General features: G+C 38.5%; 1 protein-coding gene across 1 annotated transcript in view; it reads right to left on the bottom strand.

The window, feature by feature from the left end:
* SMC5 (structural maintenance of chromosomes 5) overlaps positions 1–18,446 on the bottom strand; it is a 43,766-nt gene that overhangs the window by 14,542 nt on the left and 10,778 nt on the right. The window contains exons 9-17 of the mRNA XM_017736446.1: positions 15,128–15,289; positions 10,422–10,493; positions 9,333–9,588; positions 7,992–8,146; positions 5,367–5,480; positions 4,298–4,392; positions 3,976–4,108; positions 2,511–2,684; positions 2,210–2,379 (exon numbers count right to left, since the gene is read on the bottom strand). Of these exons, the coding sequence (XP_017591935.1) occupies positions 2,210–2,379; positions 2,511–2,684; positions 3,976–4,108; positions 4,298–4,392; positions 5,367–5,480; positions 7,992–8,146; positions 9,333–9,588; positions 10,422–10,493; positions 15,128–15,289 (1,331 nt within the window). The remainder of the gene's footprint in view (positions 1–2,209; positions 2,380–2,510; positions 2,685–3,975; positions 4,109–4,297; positions 4,393–5,366; positions 5,481–7,991; positions 8,147–9,332; positions 9,589–10,421; positions 10,494–15,127; positions 15,290–18,446) is intronic.

The following is an 18,446-nucleotide window of genomic DNA, read 5'->3' as shown; positions in this document are numbered from 1 at the left end:
GAAGTCTAAGTACAAGCAACTGTAGTCAAATCACAAGTCAGAGGGGAAGGCTACTTGTCTGTAATGGCTGCAGCTGGCTGGAGAGACCAGAGCGAGTGTACCTAAGTGACAGCCACAGGAATGGGATGATGCAATTGTCCGTGGTGCCAGCACCACGGAACAAGCATGCAAGAGAGTGTTTGATCCCTAATAAAGACCAAGACACACTAGATAGCAAGTGGCCTGGGAGCCAAGAGGGTATGTGGGTCACTCAGGGTGACACCACAAGAAGGTAGGTTATTGGAGGGACCAGCCTAGCTGACACAGACTGCTGCCATGTGTATGTATTTTTGGGTAAGATGACAGGGGTACTGGCTATGGGGTGCAGACTGGGGGAGTCATGGCTCATATACATTACCTATGGTCATATATATTACCTATGTATCTCTGAGACAAGGACCACAGAATGAGCTACTGGGGAACTAGGGAGTCACAGCCAGTTCAGCATGCAGGCACACACAGGTGAGGGAGGCAGTCTGTACAGGCCAACAGAAGCAGGGCTACCGCCTCAGGGGTTTGCATTTCCAGGTACCAGCAACTCAGGAGACAGAGGTCCAGGGTTAGCTACCGTGCAGATTCAGAGCGTCTGGAACCAGCTGCCAATGGGATCCCCACTGCCCACAGATATGCACAGACACTGTACCAGGGTAACCCCATCCTGCCCAGACAGAGTACAACCATGAGGCAGCCACCGGTGCTGCATTTGCTCTGTGTGCCCACTGTGCTATGTGTAACTACATACACATACGCTGTTTAGATGTGTTCCATGTGTGTCTAGTGGCAAGTAAGGATTAGCCTCACTACTGGATACATGTGGGAGCATCAGCTTGCATCAGCTCCACCTTCCTCTCAGTCTGCTGGATCCAGACTCATTTCCCTCATTTTTTCAGTTCCATGTCCCACACTGTTCTTGCATTCCCACTGTCTGGATTAATTGAAGACTAAATAGGTAAAAAAATGTGTTTCTATGGTCACTCTTGGTTTGTTGTATCTTGCCCACAAGTCAGTACCAAGGATTATATTCTGGGGCCTGTCCTTCTAACACTCCTGCCAGTGACATGGAAGAGAAGAGAGAAGGCCCTGTTGTCAAGTTTTTAGATGCCGATCTGGGGGGAGCCTGCAGTTCAGAGGGGTCTGCTAAAGCTGGAAAAGGAGTTGACAGAAGGTTCATGAGATTCAGTAAGGACAAACGCAGAGTCCTGTCCTGGGAAGACAATGGGTCCGGCAGCGATACAAGCTCAGGACAGACTGGCTGCAGCAAAGCTCTGCAAGGAAGGGCTTGAGGTATTAGTGGACAGTGAGCTGCACATAAGCGGGCAGTGCACCCTGGCAGCAAACACAGTCCTTGGCTGCATGAGTAGAAGCACAGGCAGGATGAGTGATTCTTCCTCTCTGTTCAGCATTGCATACAGTTTGGACCACTCTGCCAAACCTCAACAACTTGGAACAAACGTAGAGAGCAATCAAGATGGTCAAGGGCTACAGCACAGGCTCTACAGCACAGGATGAGGGTGCTCGGTTTGTTCACCATAGACAAGAGACTAGTAACAACAGCCCAGTATCATTCCACCATGGAAACCACTGACAGGATGGAAAAAAGTTCTCTTATGCATAGTAGAAGAATTGACAGTGTTCCTAAATTGCAACAAGAAAGATCCAGACTGTATGTTAATGTTGTCTACACTGCCTTCTGGGATTGTGAGCTTAAATGAAACACCTGTTGAACCATGCCCAGATTCTGCCTTTTGACACAGAGTGACAGAAAAACCAATTGCACAGGCCTACTAAAACAAAAAACATGTAATGAAAAATACTATGGACAACTGGGGTCTAACTCAATCCCTGACATGCTTACTTAGTACCATTTATGAACATTATGGTATTATCTAGGGATGTGCTACAAAATCAGAACAATAACCTAATAGTTGAGTAAATACATGCAGTGATATCTAACTGGAATCCTATGATTTTATTACAGAGAAGCATCTGGAACATCGCTACATGTTGTATCAGATACGGTTGTAATTTCTAAACACCTTCCTTGTCTTGACTGATGCACAACTACTGGTTACTGTTTAAGGGAAAAAGCACACTGCAGTAAGAGAAATCAAAAATATCTTTGCTTTTAAAAATGGTTCATTTTTCATAGATAACATAGCTTGTTTCCTACCTATCATACTTCACACCAATTTTTGATTCCAACTGTCTCCTTTGGTTTCCTCTCTCTAAAAGCGCCTTCTTCTCTTGCCTGAGCTTATTGTCTTTGTGTTCCAGAAGTTTCTGTCTGTCGAACAGTACAGTCAAACGTGCATCCAACGACTTTAACATATTATTGATGTCCTGAAATAAAAGAACACACACCACTAGCATTCTTACTACATACCATACTAACATATGCAAGTAGGCTCTGCTTAATGAATGATAAAACTGGCAGTAGTTCACAACATATTGTTACAGAAATACATTTCTACCTGTTGTTGGTTTTCCAACTGTTCTCTTTCATCTGTATCCACTGAAGTAGTGAGAAACTGTGCCTCCCTCAAGCATGTGTTACTAGAGAGGTTTTGTTTTGTATAAGAAGATACTTTAATAACATATCTTTCTTCTGCTGTGTACATTTGCCTCAGATTGGTTTCCTGTATAACCTAAGAAACACAGAAGAATATTAATCTGACAAAAGCATTACTTAAGGCAATACTTTTCAGAACAAGGAATAAACTTGATAAAATCCACAGTAAAAAAACTTCAGCTTACGCAAGACTTACTTACTAACAACCTTTGCACAAAGATGCTAAGTTTAATGCAGCATTATGCCTGTAATTCAGACTGGTCAGCAAAGAACTATTGAGATCCTGTCAGAGTATGTTGCCAGAACTAATTAAACAGGTCTGATTGTTAAGATATTACAGACACCAATAAAACACCATTAGTATTTGTACTGCATCGTGAACAAGGATTGTATTTGCTTCATATATGTCACATGTTACACATGCATCCTGTGTAACAAAGAAACAAAGTACTCAAGAATTAATAGATGAAACCATAAAGTGAGCTGTAATGTATTAGTCAAGCAAATGCATCTGTAGGAAAAAAGAAGGTACAAAAATACCAGAGTTGCTAGTTCTAAATTACTCATGTCAAAAATGACATTATAAATAACCAAAGATTTACTATAACTCAAGATACATAAAGAGAAAAAATGTCCAGTAAACTAGACAAAGCAAAAAGCTTCCATAGGACAAGGTCTATTTGACTAAAAACATTTTTCAGTTTATACATGCAGCATCAGTTATATTCTGTCAATTAGGTTTAGTAAAAAGTGTTCACTTTACTTTACAGCTCAGACTCCGGTACACAACTGTCCCGGTTTCAGCCAAGGCAGGGTTAATTTTTTGCAGTAGCTGAGAGGGGGCATGGCCCATGATGCCTCAGGTCATCAGGGAGTCGATGCAACATACAGATGGGCTGGTGATCAAGGGGTGTACTTAACCATGGACGGTATTTCCCAGGTTATCCATAACTGTGGAACATGCACTGCAACCAAGCAAGTAAAGCCTCTATGGTATGGGGGCTATGGTCAATATATGTGGAGACCTGGCACACTGATTATTCAGCCACTCCCCCAATGGGCTACTGCAAAAAATCAACCCTGTCTTTGGCCAAAACCAGGCCACTGACTTGGAACTGGTTAAGGTGAAAGATAAATGTATCTTTCTGTATTGTATTGTAAAGTATTGTATTAAGGTGACTGAATTTTTTAAAATGTCTTGCAATATGTTAGCCCATCATGAAATGTTCCCACTTCTACAGGGCAAATAAAAAGGATAAATAAAATTGCTAAAGCAATTTTTTGCATTCTCAACATTTACTTGCCAAATAATTTCCAAAATAAAACTCCACACCACAGATGCGTTTATGCTTCTTCAGATACCTTACCCTTTCAATCATGTCTCTAGTCTTCTCAGTTCCCACAGGAACATCATGAACACGGTACTGGGAACAAAGGTAACTCATCACGGGATGAGGAGCATCAAACAACTCTCGTAAATATGAGTAAAATCCATACCGGCTGAAGAAGAAATTAAAAAAAGCAAGCATCACAAATCAAGTTCAGCAGTTACTGAAGGGTCAGAAAAAAGTCTCACTAACCCAGAACTGAACTGGTGAAAATTTGATTTGCATAGAAAATTCTAATATATAGCAACAAAACAAACCCACTGCATTTAAAACCATTTCCCCAATACAATCAGATACATACTGTAATTCTTCAATAGGTCTTGATGGTAAATTTTCAGCACATGATTCGGCAGGTGCACATACAGCATTCACTCTTAGTTTCTGATGATCACGCATCTATATTTAGATTATATTAGATTAGTTGGTAAAGACCAGGAAAATTCACTATATGCGAATAAAATATTAATTATTGATTCAGAGAGTCAGAATTACTTTAAACTGATGACCTCTGGAAGAACTCACAAATTCACTCTGGCTCAGGAATAACCAAATTCTCTAAAAGAAAACTCTATTAATGTCTCTGAAAGCACTACATGCTAGAGAAAATAAAAGCAATCAAAAATCCAGAGCCAAGTGCTCACTCTAAAGAGCTAATCATACAAATGAAAGACCAGTTGAGCTGGTTAAAGCAGCCTTGAAATGAGTTCCACAACCACACAAGCAAGATAAGCCCCTAGAACCTGAGATACCACCACTATCGTCCAGGAATACAAAAGTGATTAGCTTCTGCAAAGGGCAGATGAGTCTTCAAAAATTGCAGGACAGCTTGTCACTAAATACACAGTTGTGTGGACTGTAGTTGGGAAGCATTGTGATAGTTTAATACTGTGTCTTCTGGCTTCCTCCTCTTGCATCATCTGCCTGACTTTCAAAATGAACAATCTCCTCACTGATTCAGGAGGCAGCAGTATTAAGAAAATACAAGCTTGATTTGCTGCTTGTACCACTGCATGTCACAAAAGATGGTCTCTTGCCTCTTTAGTCAAGGGGCACTGGAAAATTTTGGTACTAAATTTGTAGATTTCTGCTCTAGCCAATTTCTTGTACACAGTATTTTCTGCTTAAGTGATGACTGCCTGGCCAAAGGAAAAAATCTAAAAAAACACATCTTGTTAATATTTCTGCATCCCACCAGTTAGTCTAAGCTTTAAGAAAACCTTAATTCTGAAGAAAGTATTTGAACACTTTGCATTACCTACTTGTTATGATACAGATATCTATTGCTGTGATACAGATTTACTTGGTATACTCCCAAGTTCAGGGCTCATACTTGAGTACTTAAGAAAGTTTTAAAATTGGTGCCAACTTGCCTCCACCAGAAATGTTTCCATATCTTCTTGACACTCAAAAACGAAAGCCCTCATGTCATTGGTCGAAATGTGATTTTCAATGTATTTAGCATGTCTACTGTCTTTCACATTGATCTAATAAAGAAAGGTAATGAGCAAGTGATTTAATACAATTGGACTTACCACCCCCAAAAACATTTTAAATAGTCAAGATGATGCCCACATCTACATTTAATGAAAAAAAGAACAATGTCTTCAAAAACATATTGCCTGCCTTTTTTGCAACCAATTCTCATGGAAGGAAACCTATTGTAAGTCACAGGTCATTGTGCTTAATTTTTAGCCATCCATAACCTTTTTCAGTACTCCCAAAGTTATCACCATCTCTCACCACACCACCTCTCCCTCTCCTGCTCCATCCTGACCTTACAATTGCAACCACCCCCATCTCACGTCTAATGGCTCTGCTCCAGCACTAGTAAAGGTTTTTCAATTAGCAACAGAAAACACCACACTCCTCAAACTGAGGTGTCTTGAAATTCCTAAGAAAAAAATCCCACACCCTTAAAATGGATGAAGTTTTCCAAATCTGAATGAAATGCTAATGTTTGTGTTTTTCAGTTAACTTTCATGAGTAATTAGACATTATGTCACCATACATGACACACAACGGCAAAATTACACAAAACTACACAATTTATCTCAAGTTGGCCAAAGGCTGGGTATAGTTAACAGCAATTTGAAAGCTTTGAATTTTTAAGCACATGAGACTAATTTATACGATACCAAAGTATACAGGCTTTGGCTGAGGCAGAGTTAATTTTCTCCACAGTGGCTAGTATGGGGCTGTGGCTTGATTTGTGCTGAACAGAGGGTTCATAATACAAAGACAGTTGTTATTTCTGACAGAGCCAAGGCCTTTTCTGCTCTTCATGCTGCCACAGCAGTAAGGTAAGGGTGCATGGGAGACTGGGAGAAAACAGAGCCAGAACAGGTGATCCAAATTCACCAAAGGGATATCCCAGATCATTACGCTCAGCATATAGCATGAGAGGAGGAGAAGGAATGAGGGACATTTGGAGTGATGGCTCCCCAAAGGTCATAGTTTAGAAATGCTATTCTTCAATTTAGAAGGCCCACTAAAACCATGCCACTGCTCACTCCCCATGTCCCCTCCCTGCTTCCTGCTCCAGCAGGATGGAGTTGAGAACTGGAGGCAAAAAAGGTGAAAATCATGGGTTGAGATAAGAACAATTTACTGGAAACAGCAATGAGATCAGAAAGCAACCAGTAATTATTTAATAACAAAAGGTGTAAGACTAACAATTTACACCAAAAGTCCCTGACCACTACTTCTCCCAACCTGAAAGGGATGCATTCTCAAAAGAAAGAGTCCCTATCCTCAACCTTCAGCAATGAGGTAAGGTGGTATGGAACAAATAAGGTCTGGCCATGCCCCCTCAGCCACAGATCCTCTTGACCAGTGCAAAAAATTTAACCCTGCCCATGGGCCAAAACCAGGACACCAAGTCACTTTCATGAGTGATGGAGCCCTGCTCTCCTGGAGATGGCTGAACACCTGTCTGCCCATGGGAAACAGTGACTTGGTTCCTTGTTTTGCTTTCCTCATGTGCATGGCTTTTGCTTTCCTTATTAGATTGTCTCTATCTCACCCCATGAGTTGTCTAAGCTTTTACTCTTCTGATTCTCTACCCAATTCTGCGGGTGGGGCAGTGAGCGATCAGCTGCCTGGGACTTGACTGCTGGCTTGGGGTTACACCTCAACACAGAAAAAACAAATTTAAACACCAATTGAATTTACAGAGGTTAATGAGGCCTTAACTAAAAGTAAGGACATCCTTATCAAGGCATTTGTAAAATTATCTTGATGTGGTCTTTCAGAAAGAATTCAAAGTTCTGCTAATAACAAGAAATACTTAGGATTCCATTCTAAATAAAAGTAATTTTGAGCAGTCCTAGTACATGTACAAAGTGTAAGAATTTGTATATAAATATTCTAATATACTAATTTAAATTGTAGCAATACATTATTAATAAGTTTGCAATTCTGAAAAGAAGTGCAACTGGAGATCTTCATCCTCTTCGCATTATATAGAGCATATATTGCAAGAGGAGGAATGCACAAAAAAACCCAATGTCCTCTTTGAAAATTTAGCCCTGCTATTACTAGCTAGTACAGCAGCTATCAAATCAAACTAAAACACAAAACAAAATTAGCAACAGATTTCCACATCTCTGGATGGCTGGGTAGAGCAAACCAAAAAAACACTCAATCACAGAGAGAAGTAACCACAGCTGAGCAGGTTGTGCTGCAAGGGGAGACAACTGGTAACTACCACTGCTTTTTTAAGCAGCAACTAAGAATTACTTAAGTCTTAAGTAGTAAGACTGGATAATAACTGGTTGCACCTTAAAGGAAACCTGCAATAGGCATGCTCTTGAGGACAAAAGGTGCCATCCCACATTACTCAAGTACTACATTGCCTGTGGAATTCTGAGTATCCTGCATGTACTTGGCAGGACATTCCAAGATGTGTCTTAGAAGTCCTCAAGTCATTCTCGAAGTGTTGCAAGACATAAATAATCTAACCATTAACAGAGTGGTATGCAAGTAAATCATCTTACTTCAAGCATCATGGGTTCACAGGCTCTTTTTTTAAACTTCTCTTTGTTCTTTCTTAGCCACATAAGAGCAGAGTGTGTGTCTCGGAATCTCATTTTAAGGTTCTCTTCCTTCATATGCATTATATTATTAAGTTGTCCAAGGCGATCAATTATTCCTGTAATTTAAGGTAGTTTCTTAAACAGAGTCCATAGCAAGTACACATTATAACCAGCATTTTCTGGTATCTACTGACTATACTCCTCCAAAAATAAGGTTGTTAGTAAACGACAAGAACTTTCCAGTAAACGACATCTCTTCCCAGAATTGAGATGCTGCTACTTCTGAAGAAATGTTAAGAACTATTACAGCTTAACATCTAAAACAGAATTGAAAATTTACGCAAGGAATAACAAAATGTGGTAGGCACAGTAAAAATACAGGAATTTTGCCTTAGAAGTATGTTTCATCAAGACTTGTTCTACCTTTGTACTTAAATATAAACACATCCCCAAAGGAAAAAGATAGTTGGACTAGTAATGTGAAATATCTCTGTTATTTCATGCTGGCAAAAACCAAAATGTGTGACAACAGACCGTGCATGAAAGCACTTGTTATTCGACAGAGATCAAAACCAGAGATTTTTGATAAAATTTTTGACTAAGATAAAATACAGTGTCTCCTTCCCCAGGTCACTTGGACTCTCTACCTCAGTTTCTTCCTGGATTTTATGGCAAGTTATGTGCCAGACAGACAGGTATGTGCAAATGAGCAACATTCACTGAGGAATATGTATACAACACCCTCTCCACATGCCAAGCTTCTGGTTTTTAATTTAATTTCATTTCTTAGAAAGGACTAACTGCAAATACCAGACCAGCGTAAAGAAACTCTGGAATTAAGGTTAACTAAAATTCATCTAGAAAGGACAAATGCAGCATCAGCAGCTAATATACTGCATATAATATATGAAGTAGCTAAAACACTGCATCTTCAAAGCAAGCTGCTTTCTCCATCAGGTTTGGGATTGATTTTCAGAACCTGCTAACTACACACTTTCCTTTACAACAAAAAATCCCCCAAACCTCCAAACCGGCAAAGGAGTCACCTTATGCAGAGATCAGAAATACTGATTCTTTGAAGGACAGTTTTAAGATCAATTGTTACTTTTGAATCTTCTTGTTCAATTTTGAAAGCGCATGTTACTTTTAATACAACTGGTAACAGGAAAGAGGACAGCTATATATGTAAACCAACTAGGAGGACTGAGGTAAACACCTTGAATTATTTCACTACAGTAAGTGGTGTAGATTCTGTACAGTCATTAAAATAGTAAATTGACAAAAAAACCTCAAGTAACTTACTTTTCTTTTCCCGCTCTTGGTTAGTTTTTTCTGCTCTTAGATCACTGACATCATTATCAATATTCACCCTTTCTTCTTGTAATTCTTTCAGCTCAATATTAACAGCATCAATTTGTGGCTGAAGATTCTCACAGACTGCCATTGTATCCAGCTCATTCTGCCACTCCTGTATTATTTTTTGAGTTTGGTATATTTTCTTCTGCCTGTTTGTTTCTTCATCTTTTTTCATTCTGAATGCTTGATTAATTTCTTCAATCTAAAAATTTTGAGTATTTCCATCAAGAGAATAGTTTAGTATACAGACCCTATAACAAATACCTAGGATACCTGCGCAACTGCTATTAAATGCTGACATAATCATGCACCAAAACCCCACGAGTCTGTTACAGTTCCAACAGCACTATGACACAGTTCCAGTAGCACTATGGCAGTTGAAGAACATAAGCAAAAATACAGTCAAGCCTGTAAGTCAATTCATGATGTCCCTTCATCTTCACAAAAGCAGAAGCTTAAAGGTTAATAAACTGCTTAACAATTGCTTAACACATTTGAAGTTTAGTCTATGATTAAGTAAAATCCATAGCCCAAACACAACTTTGAGGTTTTAACTCTGCACCCTTATGCATTTCATTTGTACATTTCTTGACCAAGTGCTTAGATGAGACTCTGGTTTACAACAGGTCCTTGCAAGGATGTTTCTTTTTACAAGATGCAGGATGTATATCCTTAGAAGCAATAACCCCAGCCTTTCACACAGAGGGCATGCTTAGTGCTGAGTGAATCACTACACAGGCTGTAGCTTTCCAAGGAAAGCCTATCACAAACAGTGTGTGTATATATCTGTATCTATCTATACATACACACACATTTGTCTACTCCATAAGGCAACTCATTTTATGCAGTACACACCCCTCCCTCAGTAATTCCTTTTGGACTAATAGAGTTCTAAAGACTCACTGTGCAGCAGAGGGAGTGAAGAGTGCAAGCACTTGCAGCATCTTCATAGAAATTTGCCCCTCTGCTAACAGAAGAGCAGACAAAAAAACCCAAACAAACACCAAGAAAAGTCACAGATAAAGAGACTCTTACCTGTTTATCTTTCATCTCCAAAGCATCTTGCTTCTCTTTACATTTCTGGGAGATACTTCTGATTTCAGCAGTCTGCATACAGCAAGGTATTTAAAGTACAGTCATAAATTCAATTATATTTGTAAAAAGTAGTCAGATTTTGAACAACGTCTTGTAAATGCGTAACTATTTACTTTGCATTTTACTACTTAGAAAGTCATACTCACCCATTTCTTATTCTTAACTGTATCTGCAGCATGTTTAATTTCAGCAATTTGTGAAGACTTGTATAACACCACATATACTGTACTGCTCACAACCATGCAGCTATATGTCTGCAAATTCAGGCATGACATATAGAGGAAGTTCCTAATCTGAAATTAAAATAACTCCATCCTTAATTTCCATATAAATTTTACATACTGATGTCTACAATTATAAAATGTTCTTGCCTCTTTCTCCAAACCAGCTCTGCAAAGAAAGGAGATACTAAAGAGCGAGCAAGGCGTAAGCTCCTAGGCACAGGATGGCCAAACCAGATTTTGTCCATGTCATCCTACATCTGAAATAACTGTGCTAGAGCAAGATCGCACACAGCTGAGCTTGACAACTTGCTGGCTCATGTGTAGGCATCTATGTCTCTGCCCCTTCTCTATCCTCAGCTTCTATGAAGTGGAAGAATAACGTAGGTTAGAAGGAACTTCTTGGCATCACCCTGCCCCATTCCTTTCTCAGAGCTTGTTTTATTAGGTCAAGTTGCTCAGGCACCTACACAGCTGAGTTCCGAACACAGGGGAAGTACACTATCCTTCCTCTGCAAACTGAATTCCTCCTTCCCTGAATACTCAAGGCTGAAGCACTGCAAAGAGAATACTGGAACACTGCAGAAGGATGGAAGGACTGTAAGCCAATTCCAGTGTAGACACAGAAATAAAACAGCACTGTCACTGGAAGAAACATTTTCCTGCAGTCAGTCATACTGAAGACATTAAGATACATCAAGAATAAGAAAATAAAACTATGCAGAATTTTTTCCCTACCACAACCGCAAAAAAGCACAAAAATTTTAAGACTCATGCAGGTGTTTGCATAAAGACAGCAAACAACAAATACGTCTGGGTCTTGCAGTTGACTGCTATGAGGTACTGATCTGTGATGCTCTTTCCAAAGAGCTCACGGAGGCAGTCTTGAAGAGGAAGCTCTCTCCCAGGAAACTGATGCACAATGTTCACAAAGCCATTCTAAAGGCTCTCAAAATCAGGACACTAGTAAGGAACTAGAATTCAGTTTTTCAGTTATCATTGTATTTTCAGTTATTATATGTTTATATATAGACCTACCTACAGAACATATTAACTAGAACTATCTTTATGATTTTCATGGTACAACCACAAAAGACTGCTTTATACTACTAAATATTGCTAAAAAAATTGCATTGCATAGTTAACTCTGTTCAAATGTCTTTAAAGAGCCTGATGAAACTGTTCTGAAAATACACCATTTTATCAAACTTTTCCTACAATATGGGTCAATTTCTTTTATTCCACATTCTACACATCCTACCGCCCAAACCACCAAATGTTACTAAAAATTTTTAATCTCACACAGAAATTGAAAGGGTTTTAACACAAAGAGACAGGACAAAAAGTCATGCAATGTCTGGATCCAATAATTTCTTCCCAGATTTAACTCTGCCTTTCCTTGCGTTCAGCTCCTTCCAGGCAAAACTACAACTCCATACAGGGTTTTTTGCCAACAAAGCGCAACAAAGACAAAATGAAGAGGTGGTTTATTTCTGCTCTCACATATATATCCTCATGTCAAGAGAAAAATCTCAAGAAGCAATCAGAATTAAAGTAATTTGATAATGGATATAAGCCTGGAGCAAAGGGTCTGAAGAGAATTATATTCCTTACAGGTCTGTGTGTCCAGAATAGAGCAGACTTAAAATACTAAACTGCTTTCCCTTAATGCCAAATTGATGCTAATCAACTCCTTCTGGATTGAAGAATAATAACCTGTGAAACTCTCGCCAAATGCCTGCATTTGTACAAAGACAGAATTCTAAGTTACAAGAAATTCAAGCAGTCTATGAAAAGGTGACAAACTAATGAAGATGTAGCAGCCTAAGCTATTTTAAGCTACTTAAAAGTCTTGCGCTACTTTTACATTAGGTCAGAACTATCTCCTGACAGTGCAACCAGCACTGATTCTCCTTTCCAAGGATACTTCAACAGCCAAACTATGGAAGTATGTGTGAGGAAAATAAACTTCAGCACCTGAAAAGAAGTTACTGTCAAAAAAGTTCAAAAAGCAGCAGATCTTCTTAACTTGCCTGGTATCTTACAAACAGCTCATGCCTAACCACATATATAACATATTCCCTTTTGTCTTTTTCCACAATTCTGGACTCTGAGTTCAAGACAAAATAATAATCACTCAAATTCGACTTGGACGTATCATTTAACATCAGAACAAAACAGGTTTGGAAGTGTCTTATTAACAGAATAGTATCAGTCATAAATAAAATACAAAATTGTAACTAATCACTGGAAAGCCATATTAGAGTACCTCAGTAAGTCTTCTATAAATTACTTATTTCAAATTTATCCTCTTTCCTTCTTCCTGTATTTTTGGCTTCTGGAATACTGTAGAACAAATGTACCTAATCCATTTTCCAGACTCAAATTAAGCAACACGTCACTATACGGTTAACCTTGTGAATATGTAGTATATGAAAGCTTTAGTCAACAAGTTTAGATTGAGAAGAAAAATACACAGATTCAAGAGTATATACATCAACCGTCTTGTACATTCTCTCAGGTTTTCTTCCCTTGTTTTGTAGGAAGTGGCCTATGCTGAGCAAGCTCCCCATAAGTTAAAACTAAAATGATCAATGTTTGTCCTAGGTTTCTCATAGAAACAAAGTACAACCTTTAACTAAAAAGATTACTTTTATATGAATACAGCCCAATACTTCAAGAACAGTGGTACCAATGGTTAAGTGGAACTCTTTCCTGTTTGAAAAAAATATAGTAATTTGAAACATCTCAGTAAAACCCAGCGGGATAAGATCAAGCAGTGCAAACAAAGCATAGCAATTCGCAAGCATGATGGCACTGTTGCATTATGAAAATTCAAGCTTCCAGCTGTTAACTTCCCCTAAGAAAGTACACTTACCCTTAAACAACAAAAACCTTCAAAACAAAAAGCCCAACCACACCAAAAAAAGGCAACTGCAGTAAGACCGCAACATTTTTAACATTTAGGTATTTTGACTCAAAGCATAGTAAACTACTGCAATAATGTGGGACAAAAAACCTAAATACCTTTACCAAAGACCTTTCTTATAATTATGAGGTACTTGAGTACTTCATATTGTTGGTACGGTGTTTATCACAACAAAAACATTGAACAACAGTCTGTAGGGGTTTTTGGTCTGGTCTTTCTGGTTTGGTTTTGGGTTAGATTTTTGTTTGGGGCAAGGGTGTTTTCATTTGTTTGGTTTTTTTTTTAAAGGAAGCACATGACTAATTTATTAGCTCCCAGTGCATTAAATGCCACTGAAGTTTCAGACTCATTCTACAAGACACTTCAAGGCAGCAATCCTCTACAGGTGTCATGAGTCTCCACATCAACTCCTCTAAGTGGGTCACTTATCTTCAAACAGAACTCACTGCAGCAAACAAACATTCTCAAGTGATCATTTAACTTTGGTTATCCAGTGCAAACTTGTGCAGCTTATGCGTTCAATGATTTCTGCAGTCTGAATAGTAAATAATAGTTAAAATCCTGCAGTGAATCACAGTACTCTTATTTTTCACATGGAAATAGTAATTTTCCATAAACCCAGCTGTTCAAAACACTTACATAAACTGTAACACATAGGTAGGTTTATGTCGGGGTCCCTCCCCCGCTGTGTAGCCCTGGGAGAGGGGCCCTGAGGGCACAGACACGGGGTTTCCCTGCTCCTGCTCAGCCTCGTTCCCATGGGTTGCGTTGTGTTCCCTGCACGGTCAGAAGGACCCTTGGTCCCGTGACTGGAACAGTTCCTGGGCAGAGCTCCGGCCATGCGGCTGGAGAAATAAACATCTCTGAAACAGCTATCAAGAATCTGTCCATACAGATTTCTTTTCCACGGGCCTCCTTGTTTGATACACATGTTGCAGTATCCACACTGTAACAGGTTTATCATTGAATTTCCTTATGCATAAAAATATTCACAACTGATGGAAGATTATTGTCTAATTAAAAAATCAAGTCCTACTTGTGGAATTATATTCGATATTAGAGAAATGCTTGTAGGCCAGTAAAGTTGTAATTTACCTTAAATAAAGGTAAGAAGGTAAAAGGAGCATCCACAAACCCGAACTACAGAACAGATGAAAACAGGCATCTAATTCAACAGAAGTACCTAACTTGGGGAAACTACTGACATTATATCCTTGAAGATTTTTAAGGTACAACAAAGAGAAATTTTAAAACTTGCTTTTATGAAACCAAGAGCAGACTGAAGAATTGCTACTAAAGGTTTACTAAGGAATGTATTCCTTGAACAGATGTGGAGAAGGCACTGAGAACCAAGGGCACAGGTGCTTCACAAAAATTTCTGCTGAAACATCATTATGACGCACTTCAAAGAAAGAGGTTATTATTTTACATTTTACAAAGCTGAACACAGAACACCTGAAATACTACCTGTGTTAAACAAGAACTTCAATACCTACATTATCTCTGGTTTTCATATCCAGACTCTTTAAATTTTCTTCAGCTTCTTCAATTTTTTTTGTCCATGGGGCCTGCATTTCTTTCAGAGACTTCAGTTCTTTCTTAACTTGGTTTCGGTTTTGTTTCACTTCTTCATGCTGCTCACGAACATTTTCATATTCCTTGGAAGAATTGAAAGTAAAACAATAAAAAACTGTCTTCTATTCCAGTGTTTTATACTGTCCAAGCATTTTATTTAATTGCTCATGAATTTTAGAAGAAAAATCTCTTTCACAAACTAGTATTAGATCAACTACTTAAGTAATAATGTTACTAGTTCCAATGACGAGGAGTTGTAGGGATCTTTCAGTCCACAGTGAATGAGGACACATAATCAATGCTTCTTAAATAATATGCAATTCAAGTGGCAGAAGAAACAACCCATTTGTCTGCAACTACCTTGTCCCTAAAGTCCATCTAGGATCATTGCGGAAAAAACTCCTTAGCCCATCTCTGTTCATAGTTTGAGACTACTTAGGCAGAAGTCTAAAAGCTAAGGAGCAAATAACCACAAACAGTTTTGGGAGAAAGAAAAGGAAAGGAGCTGGACAGATCATCAGAGCAAGTAACAGACACAACCACTGCTGAAGTAAACCAAGGAGACAGAGTGGAACAGACTTTCAAGAAAGAAGCAAAAACTCCACCATACACCACAAACACCAAAGCCATTGCTATCTGGGAAGTTTAGCTGAAGATACATTCATGAGAGAAAAGAGATGGTAAGCAGTATGGTGACCAAAAACCTCCACTTCAAGAAGGTGGGAATTTTGTAGAGAAAGTAGTTTAAGCTGAAGGAGTCATTATTAGTGATTCTTTTGGTGTGTATTATACTCTCTGGTGAGAAAAAAAATTTAAAAAGAAAGGCACAAAAAGAAGGGGAACCTCTCCCCAGCTCTCCCAAACAAAGAAACAGAAGAGAACATTATGTTCCATGAGACCATCAAAGGTTCATGAGAAAAAAACCAAGATGTTCAGAGGACCAGAGAGAGGAGTATATTCAGGTATGCAGGGGAACAGAAGAAGGGAAGGCTGTTTGATTTTGTATGCACTAAAGAAAGCCCCTAATTCAGAACATACACCTATCTTATTCCAAACTTTGGAGCATTAAAATAATAATAATAATAATAATAATAATATTAAATAAAGACCACCTGGAAGCTATCTGTAACAGGTGACTTGGCTTTATCTGCTACCACTTTTTCATAGTTACTTAACTAATCTGATTAATCACAGATATATCAACTTAGGCTATAAAATCCAAGGTCTTTCTTCATAGTATCTTTTTCAAAGAGTCAAAAAGTATTTGAAAAAAGCTGCTCTAATTCTGTGAAGCACAGTCACAGAACTGTTACAGCCACTCTTACAAAGTTACAGAGGTAAAGGGATTATACTTTCACTTAGCTGAAAGACTAAGCTTAAAATTTAGCTCTGCTCTAAATAAGGCATTTTGTTTCAAGACTAAAGCAAATGCACATGCATACAATTACACTTCAGATTCTTCAGATACAAAGTACAGGCAAGTTCCATAGAACTGTCATGACATGATTTTTACACAGCAGATCCCTTTAATACTTTAAGAAAATCTGATATACACAATACCTCTCTGTATTTTGGTAATCTGTACACAAGTAACTTTGATGCTTGTAATTGCACACTCCACTAAAGACCTGCAGAACTTCCACTCTCCCAAGAGATATGTGCATCTTAAAACAATATTTTTCTTAATTGTAAATGTCAGAGGAGGAAAAGAAGAATGGACATGGCTTGACCAAAATATATTTTCAAAACTACATTGTGACATATGAATGATGCACTGTCTCCAGTCGTGGTATATTTATTAGAAGTGTATATAGCTTTTATAATATCTTCACTATCAGGTTAGAATAACACGAGTCTGGATAGCCAATAGTACAGGTGCTCATGTGTCTGCTAACTAATAGTATACATGATCACATTCCTAATAATCACATCAGGTTTTTTGTCCTAAAACAAGTGCTCGTATAACAATTCTTTCTGCAAACTACTGTGCTTCTGGTACCTGTTACATTTCAGAAATTTTGTTACATCTCTCCTGCCTCGAGTGAACAGTCCTTGTAATCTTAATCAAGCAGTCTTTGTTCTCTTATTACGAAGTGTACCATGTTTTCTTGCTCCACACTACATGATTACAGGAACTATGGAATTCTATGGAATTTACAGTGTAAGTTCAAAAACTTATTAGACATAGACATATGTGAAAATGGCGTATAATTCTCCACATATAGAAGCAGTTGTCCCTGTCTAGAAAAAAGCACATGACCACAAAAAAGTTCCTCAGGTGAAAGGCAACAGTCTTCAGAATAAAAATGCACTTCAGCAGTGGTCAAAACATGAACAAGCTCTTCACTAGACTTTCTCTTTTCCATTACAATTAAGAAACAGTAATGTCATATTTGAGTTTAAATATTTTCAGGCTGCCTGTTTTCTCTATTTCATAACATAAAGCAGTGTTTATACATCTGCCTTCCAGCTGACTTGGAAGCTCACCGGTAGCTACTCTGCTTTGTTACAAAGGTAAATTGAACAGCTAGGTGCGTTTAGCCTTCAAGTTGAAACCTGTGTTTTGGGGAGGACAGAGCTGATGAACCATCCGCAAAAGGAAGAATAAACTCCCATGCTATTCTCAACTTCAGTAAACCCCATTTTAAGACCCAAAAAAACATTTATTCTTAGGACTAAACAGTGCTAGGTCAAAACAACAAAAAACCCCACACCCTTGTAGAACAGTACATTTCTTCTTTTAGAGAGAGCTTGCTGTTTTGCAGTGTAGGACAACGCCAAAAGTTCTGTCACAGTTTGACAAATCACAAAACAGCAACAGAAATGTGGAATTTTATTACAGTTTGTAGTTCAGATATCCTCTACCTAGTAAAACGATTATGTTGATGACCTTTGATTTCAACTGTAAATTCTGCACATGGAAGATCTCATGTTAAAATGTACTGTAATTTACCTCCAGTCCCTGCTCCCAGCATCTCTAAGGTGTGTATTTACCTCCAGTTCTCTTCTCTTTTCCCTGAACCTAATATACACTACGGATTCTGTACTGTTAATCAGAACTCCACCAAGGTGTCAAAGCACACTGCTGTTTCTATGGATTCAGGGGCCAAAAAGTTACATTTAATTGAATGCACCCACTAAAAGTCTTTAACATACTGAGCAACACAAACTGTCCAGAAGACAGCAGTGGGAGTGTGACAAAGTGTGACTAAACTTGCTTAAGTAACACGTAACTAGCAG

The sequence above is a fragment of the Corvus brachyrhynchos genome, unplaced genomic scaffold (genome assembly GCF_000691975.1).
Source record: "Corvus brachyrhynchos isolate BGI_N302 unplaced genomic scaffold, ASM69197v1 scaffold716, whole genome shotgun sequence".
NCBI classification, from domain to species: Eukaryota; Metazoa; Chordata; class Aves; order Passeriformes; family Corvidae; genus Corvus; species Corvus brachyrhynchos.
The sequence above is the reverse complement of the archived record's forward strand: the minus strand, read 5'-3'. Positions and strand labels throughout refer to the sequence as shown.